This window comes from Diplotaxodon limnothrissa, linkage group LG3 (genome assembly GCF_057381915.1).
Source record: "Diplotaxodon limnothrissa isolate DT_005_m linkage group LG3, D_limnothrissa_male_GT1.1, whole genome shotgun sequence".
Taxonomy (NCBI): domain Eukaryota; kingdom Metazoa; phylum Chordata; class Actinopteri; order Cichliformes; family Cichlidae; genus Diplotaxodon; species Diplotaxodon limnothrissa.
Genome location: NC_140598.1, coordinates 65,471,209 through 65,479,166, shown reverse-complemented (window position 1 = coordinate 65,479,166; position 7,958 = coordinate 65,471,209). Strand labels below are relative to the sequence as shown.

Here is a 7,958-nt window from a genome sequence, read left to right as displayed (position 1 = left end):
GGCTATAATATGTTAAACATATGTCAAATGCATCCCTTATGGATGACATAAAGTCATCTTGAGCCACAAACAACATTCGTGTAGCAAGATACAAGCCGCAATCAGTTTTTGGCAGCGACTTTTATATAACCTTTATTTATGCAGTAAAAAAAAATCTCATTAACATTAAAAATGTATTTTGTAAGAGTAAGTTGCCCAACAGGACAGCAGAAATGGCAGCAAATATTACAATAGTTCTGTAAAAATATTTTAAGTGGGGATAAAGGACCGGATTGGTTATGATGTAAGTACAAGTTGTAAAGATACTTAAAAAACAGATAATTTTTTAATTCTTTATGTAACCCCTTTGTATCCCCTGTTCACCGAAGTCTATTTACGAACATACGTAAAGATATTACACATAAAAAATACACAGAAACACTGGAAATCAGTTTTTGGCAGACAATCACTTTTTGGCACAACACCCGGCTCGTAACCAGCGCGTTCTGCCATCAAGGGCGATCATTGGTTAAATGTGATCATGTGACTGATGCAAGCCAGATCCTTTTATTTAGCAAAACTGTGTTAAATATTATTGTTGAGGGGCACAGACAGGACTCCGCACGCACACACACATTAAAAAATAAATAAAGTTGCCTCAACAAAAGGGCACTTTGGGCACCCATCAGGAAAGGGGCGGGTGCTCAAGTTTGCAGGGTAGTGTATGCTTATATGAGAAAGTATAAAAATGAACCACATGTCAGGCTGGACCACTTTACTCAAAAAACTTTTATTTTTGCAGCAATTTATATTTGGCAGTATATAGTTTGACGTGGGACCTTCCTGCCTGCTGGAAACAGGAGAACAGAGCAACAGCAGAACAGAGCAAGCACACAAGAAAAAATATCACATAAATTAGCAGAGTTAGAAGACCTGGTGGCTAGCTAAAGCAACTTAAGCTTGACTTTATGGCCTTTTTCAAAAAAAAACATTGCATTGCCAACCATTTTTATGGATTTTACGGATGACCCCAAATTTATGTCTATAAAAAGAAATGTTGTCTCCTCTAAGGCACTACTGGAGAGTCTGAATGATATCAAAGTGTGTATGCTGCATCTCTCTTGGACCTGGGCCCTCTGTTATGTTAAACCAACAGTGACTAAACTTGGTGTAAAACTGAATGGTTTTTATATATACTAGATTAACAAAAATTGTGCTATTAAAGCTAGTTACTTGAGGCTTTTATCCAAGATCAAATCCACCTCATCTTTTCAAAATTTTGAACGTCTCATTCATGCTTTTATCACAACACAGGCTAATGTGTTTGCCTTAGCAAAGCACGCCTTGCTTGCCTACAGTTAGTCTAAAATGCTCCGGCTCATCTTGTAATTGGAAACAGAAGCACATTTCCTCTGACCTTGCCTCCCCCCGCTGGCTCCCTGTTTGTTTTTAGGATTAATAATTTGGTTTTAAAACCTTTAATGGATCAGCACCACCATACATATCTGAGCTACGAATGATAGCTTTGCCCATGTTAGAGGGCCCCATCATTGTCAGTTTTTAAAGTGCGACATAAAAAGAATTTTTATTCCGAAGCTTTTAACTCAAATGTAAGTGGTGTGTTTTTACCGTCTAATTATTAGCGTCATTATTGTTGTTGTTGTTGTTGTTGTTATTGTATGATGTTTTGGTGCCTTGTACAGCACTTTGCTAAACTTGGTTAAAAAAGTGCTTTATAAATAAAATTGATTTGGATTACCTGACTTAGTAATAAGCCCACTGATTTCCTTACATAAGAGGTTTATGTCTGGCTTATGGGACTACTTTTTTTTGTTATGTTTGGTAATGTTTCTGCACTACAATACTTTATTCAGTTCAGAAATAACACTCTTCGCACTGACTTTAAACAGCTCACAATCACAATTTTATATTTGTTGAATTGTTGAAACATAATCCAGCATTAAAACTTGGTTCAACCTAAATAAGGGCTTTCAGCCCTCCAAACTGCCATCCTATATAGTAGTGATGGGATTTCCCGCTCTTTTTAGAGGCTCTTTCGGCTCTGAACCGGCTCTTCAGGTTGTTTTGTTGCTTTAATTTATTATTAACAATAACATAAAATTATGCACAAAAGGAATTACTAATGTAAAAAAAGTGGTTATATTTATATATGTTTATATATAAATATATGTGGTGGCCCCTAGAGACAAAACACGTACAAACTCCAAAACACATTTCTAGCGTTAACTGAACTGCCAAAACAGAGCTACCTAGATCACTTAAATTACACAATTGAAAGCCTATGTGTATGGCTTGTGTATTTATACACAAACACTCATATATATTCAAATAATTTAAAAATCAATGTTCATTTACCTGTTACTACCACACACCAAATCCGGTCGTTGGTACTTGCTGGCTGGTGTAGCCACTAGGTAACAAAAGCTCAACACTGCGCCCAGCATCCTGGAGCACTTCTGTTGTGTTTTGTACGTGCTATGGAGTTTTTAAGTGTTTTGGAGTTTTTACATGTTTTGGAGTTTGTATGTGCTTTGTCTCTAGGGGCCATCGTAAATATACTTTTATTTATTCACTCCACAAAAAATGTAATAAATAAATCATATATTACAAAAACCAACTAGTCACAGTTCAGCTTTTAACTATTTAAATTTTCAGCTTTTTCCTTTTAAACAAATTTAAAGTGAAACAACACAAAACACTGCAAACCACAACACAATTAAATATAAATTAAAATATGAAAACAAAAAGAAGATGCATATTCTCTGTCATATGGGCCTGCATGAATAAACTTTCTGAATCCTTTATCATCCGCAACTGAAAATAGTTGTGGATGATTACTATACCTTTCTAATGTGAAGTTGTTGTCCCTGGCTCTCTTTCTCTGTCTCTCCCTCCTGCTCTGCTCCTGTGCTACTGCGTGTAACTACCGCCCCTCCCCCCTCTTCCCAGGCAAAGCACAAGGCTCCTGTGTGGAGTCAAGCCGAAAAAAGTGCGAGAGACGGTGAGAGAAAGAAAAAAAAACAAAAAACCACAGCTCGCAATAAGCAAGAGCCATTTCCTTCACAACCGACAAATCACTACTATATAGGATTTACGTATAAACGACTTTAAGCTCTAAATCTGTTTTGATGGTTCTGGTTAATTTACTGAGCTGCATGCACTGTTGAGACAAAAAAAAAGAACCTCGGTGATCAGTGACTATAATCTGTCTTTTGATTTTCAAATTAAGAACAAAATCTGAAGTACATTTTACAATCTTAGGTCTCCCATATGCATCCTTTCTTATATATATATATTTTTTTTATCAGGCTGGCTTGATCATTGTAATACTTTGCTCTTAGACCTCCACAAGAACTTTAAATTAACCATTTAAAAATTGCTCTTATTATTCTGCTAATGCTGTTCTTTTTGTTGAAAAACTCAGAATTTTGACTGTATAAACTATCCAAGACATTTTTATTAGTAGTAGACGCCTTAACGCCCACTCACATCCTGGGCCATCTGACCTCAGGAATTCGCATGATAAGGTGGGACCAGGTTTCACAAAGAGCTCACCCGAAACTCTGGCTGATTGGGACCCACACCCAGTTTCACACCTTGGCTCAGGCGATTAGAGGATCATCAGGGGGTCCTTTTGTCCCTCTGTGGGGGGAAACTCCCACTAGGTTTATATCTGGGACTCTCCACCATTTGACCTTAGAACTGAAGAAGCTTCTCGGATGAGAGGTGAAACGTCTTCAAGCAAGTTAAAGAAGTCCAGACGCTTTTCTTTGCAAGCTCCTTTGACTACAATGACCTGGATGACCTTCACAGACAGACTGAATTAGTACTTTTTTGGTATTAGAGTCTCATTCAGGTCTGTCAGTAACTCTTTAGAAGGATCAGGCTTCCTAGCTGCCTTTCCTCACCAACATGCTCTGCCGTGTTGTACTATTTGATTCTGATACTACTACTACCACTACTACTAATTCAATCGCGTTTTATACACTACAAAATAAATAAAATATACGACTGTGTTTGCTACTTAAACGGTTACGGTTGAATAACCAAGCGATGAGTAACCTTCTGTTTGATAGGGGTTTAAAAAAAACTGTCCTTGCTCTCCTATGCATTTTTCACCTTTAACTTCAACTCAACCGAACTATATTATGTCGTCAAACGCTTTAATAAACACGATTGGCCATCTGCGAGAGTGGGTCTTTTTACTTGTCAGTGATTGGTGCGAATTCCACGCTGCTGACAGCAGGGTTGTACGTCCCGTCAGCGTGTTTTACAAGGAGGTTTGAACTGCACAGCTAATTATTCTGAAAATGGCGAGCTGGTGTGTACGAGCAGTTAGACAGAGCTACTCTTTTGTAGCTTCGCCTGCGCTAACAAGGTAAGGAGTATTTATTGGTGAGTTACGTCCCCTAACATGGGCGTTTTTACAGTAACGACAGGCTTTCATTGGTCAGGTGATGGCTAGCAGAGTTAGCTTTTGTAGGGTTAAATAGTCCCCACAGTTATCATTAACGTGAAAAACCAGATCAAAGAAACGCTTAAATACGTATGTTTGGTAATATAGTGGGTCAAACTGAAGCCCAATCACCGTATAGGTGTGTAATCCCTAGAAACTGGAGGATGATGACATAACCTGACGTATCCTGAAAGTAGTCCATGCTACAGTAAATATCCAGGGGTCTGTTACACACGCTGTTGTGGACGTGGGATTTTTAAAGTTGTATTTATTTGATCTCTTTAATGTACTACACCGTCTTCTGTGTTTCTATGTGGGACTTGACGCAATGCGTATGGACCAAACTAATTTCATATATGTAGATACCTTCCTTACACAAGCCCCTCTTGTGTAACTATAACTTCGTGTTACATTAAATAATGTAATGTCAAGATTAGCGTCAGGTCTCCAAACTTTCCTCGTGGCTAGAGAAAGATGCACATATCCCGCGAAATGGGCTGTTGCAATGAGTTTAACAAAATAAGGCTGACATATATGATATACTAGGCATTTATCATTGAGTGGCAGAAATTCTAAGTTGATCCTCTACCAGTTGAATTGATATTTAATGTCTTATGTATTTAGTACACCTATACAATGACTTTAAATGGCTTGCTGAAGAATATTAAAATTGTGTTCATATGGGGACACTGAATGTGTCATTTTCACACCCTTGTATGCTATGAGGAAACATTTGTATTAGCTCTTTTTCAGGTTTCTGTTATCAAAGTGCTTAGAGTAACACAAGTTATGGACTAAGAAATATTTTAGCACTGTACATCAAAGTGCTTTGGCCACGTCCAATAAAGTCTCTGTGGTGCATATATGGTGTAAATCTTGCTAAAATTTAAGTGTCCTTGCCACCCAGGGGGTCTCCCCGATTGTTGTGCATGGCCACCCAGCAGAAGAATGGCCACGGGTCAGAGGAGGAGGCTGAGAAGCCAGAACCAAGCCCAACAGAGAAATCCCTAATGGAGGAGAAAACCCAGCTGGAGGATCAGCTCAAGGACATGACAGTAAGTCAGTGTGGGCTGCAGATCAGCCTCCAGTTCAGTGGTTACCAAAGTTACACTGACCTGGTATAAACATTACCATGTCGATACCTTTTTCTGTACTTCAGCTTTTGTCAAGTTAGCTGTTCTTTGTGAAGTTACTGTTCTTCACAGAGCAGCACATACATTTATAATCTATCACTCAAAATAAAAGGCTTGGATTCTCCAGTGGGCATGTGATTAAAGTATTTGGCCCTTTTGAGTTCAAATGAGTTTTAGTCTTAGTGATAGAACATTATAGCCTTTATAAAGGGGCTTAACAAATGTAAGTGCAGTTTTTAATCAGCAGTTTGTTTCCACCTTTGTTTCCAGGAAAAGTACAAGAGGGCATTGGCAGACACAGAGAACCTCAGGACGAGAACTCAGAAGATGATAGAGGACGCTAAATTATATGGTAAGGGCTTGTTTCCATTTAGGCTTTGAGTTTGCACCTGTGGACGCTGGATCTGTTGGTGCAAGCCACTGCCTCGATGTCGTTTCAGCTGGTTCAATACCCTTTGGCTTTGGTTTTTGTAACCTCACACACTTTGTTGCTGCTGTTGCAGCCAGGTTGAAGACATGAGCACATGAACATAGCAATAGTTTGAGACTTTCTATGAGCGGAAAAAGGGATTTCTCTGCTTCTGGTTTTGACAACTTCTCTTCCTTCACCAATGCTGATGTGGAGGTTTTGTCTAAATGGAGATTCTTATCAGTCATCACTGCAGCACCTATTTAAACCCTTATCACTAGTATAAACCATCAATGTGCAATGCGGTGAGTAAACAGGTGCACATGATGCACTGTTAGGTTGTAAGGCTAAAATGATCTGCTGTTGCATGTTCCTACCACAAGATGTCAGAAGAGGTCAACTTTAGCCTTGTTAGAAAAAGGATTTTCTTATGTGGTTTAATCCAGTTGTTTTTGTATAGTGACATCATATCTTTTAGACTTTGGTATATGTTGCTAGGTTATACTCAAAATGACTCAAGAAAATGCTGAGTAGTTTAAAAATGATACAAGGTTAGAGTTGATTGTTGATAGAAAAATGCAATATAATTGAAGGTGTAACCTGAATAATTATCCAACATCTTACCCTCACTAGGGATCCAGAGCTTCTGCAAGGACCTGCTGGAAGTTGCAGACATTTTAGAGAAGGCCACAGAGAGCGTGCCCAAGGAGGAGGTGACAAGCCAGAACCCTCACCTGAAGAACCTGTACGACGGCCTGGTGATGACCGAGGTCCAGATCCAGAAGGTGTTCACCAAGCACGGCCTCATCAAGCTCAACCCAGATGGCCAGAAATTTGACCCCTATGAGCATGAGGCCCTATTCCACGCCCCTGTCGAGGGTAAAGAGCCTGGCACTGTTGCTGTAGTGACCAAAGTGGGCTACAAGCTTCATGGTCGTACCCTCAGACCAGCTTTGGTGGGTGTAGCCAAAGCTCTCTAGAACTGACACTGTAAGTCTGTAACAGAGCGGGATTAGTATTTCTTTCCTGACTGTTGGTTGACCTCAGGCTCAGCAGACTGCTCAAGGCACCCTACCATCATCTTCTCACGTCTGTCCACACTTCCCCTTCCTAAGGTGCCTCAAAGAGAAGGGGAGCCCAGCTGAACTTTGTATCTGGACAGTGTCCAACAGTTTTTAACAGATACACCATGTATCGCACAGGATTTTTTTTTTTTTCTTCATTAGTCATGCAAGTTGTGATCTTTGTCTTTTGATCAAGGAAACAAGGACAGGTATTCATATACATAGTTCTCAGAACTATAAATGATAAGAAAAAGTATGAAGTGAGATCGTGAACCCCTGCTTGCAAGACTTTTTGGGCAGAGATGAGGTATAAAATATGTTCACAAAGTGGTTAATGTTGTTATCATTCCAGACTTCATTGTAAAATGCTCATATTAATAACCATATATTAGAATAATAATTAATTTCATTTTGTGAGAAAGTGAAAGAACAGCACAACAGGAAATGATAGGAAGGTTGACATTTGCACTGTGCTGATAGCGGCTTTCTATCAGCCCTGTTAAAGTAATCCTGGTATTGTGGATGTGATCAGGTGGGGTAAGCCAACTTCAGCCAGTGTAACATCTCTCCCAGAGTTGTGGTGGACTGTGATGTGAGAGCTTTATCTGTCCAGTAGAAGAATTCTGTATATGGACCTTTTTGTCCAAATAGTCATTGCATCCAAATAAACTGGTCAATTTTGAAATCCTTATTGTGGTAGTGTTTGGCTTTTACACACATCTTTAATGGACTGCATTTTAATGAAAGGTGCAGGTAGCTCATGCAACCAGTTCAGAGTCCCTAATCAGTTTACATCTGTAATTAATTAATTATTATTATTTTCTCTCAAGGATATAATTAGCAGTTGTGTCCATTCTAATATCTAATGCATTTATAACTCCAGAACTGACCTTAGG

General features: G+C 39.1%; 1 protein-coding gene across 1 annotated transcript; it reads left to right on the top strand.

Annotated features, from left to right (window-relative positions):
• Positions 1-4,258: 4,258 nt before the first annotated feature.
• grpel1 (GrpE-like 1, mitochondrial) lies at positions 4,259-7,731 on the top strand. The gene is made up of 4 exons (XM_085351130.1): positions 4,259-4,378; positions 5,364-5,511; positions 5,860-5,941; positions 6,632-7,731. Exons 1-4 carry the CDS (start codon positions 4,311-4,313, stop codon positions 6,976-6,978), a joined length of 645 nt encoding a protein of 214 aa, XP_085207256.1. The 5' UTR covers positions 4,259-4,310; the 3' UTR covers positions 6,979-7,731.
• The last annotated feature ends 227 nt before the right edge of the window (positions 7,732-7,958 follow it).

What these genes read in the sequence shown, in the direction of transcription:
- grpel1 (XM_085351130.1), top strand. Translation starts at nt 4,311, where the DNA reads ATGGCGAGCTGGTGTGTACGAGCAGTTAGACAGAGCTACTCTTTTGTA. An exon ending in GCTTCGCCTGCGCTAACAAG is followed by an intron (nt 4,379 to 5,363) that starts GTAAGGAGTATT and finishes CTTGCCACCCAG; the next exon opens with GGGGTCTCCCCGATTGTTGT. An exon ending in ATCAGCTCAAGGACATGACA is followed by an intron (nt 5,512 to 5,859) that starts GTAAGTCAGTGT and finishes CTTTGTTTCCAG; the next exon opens with GAAAAGTACAAGAGGGCATT.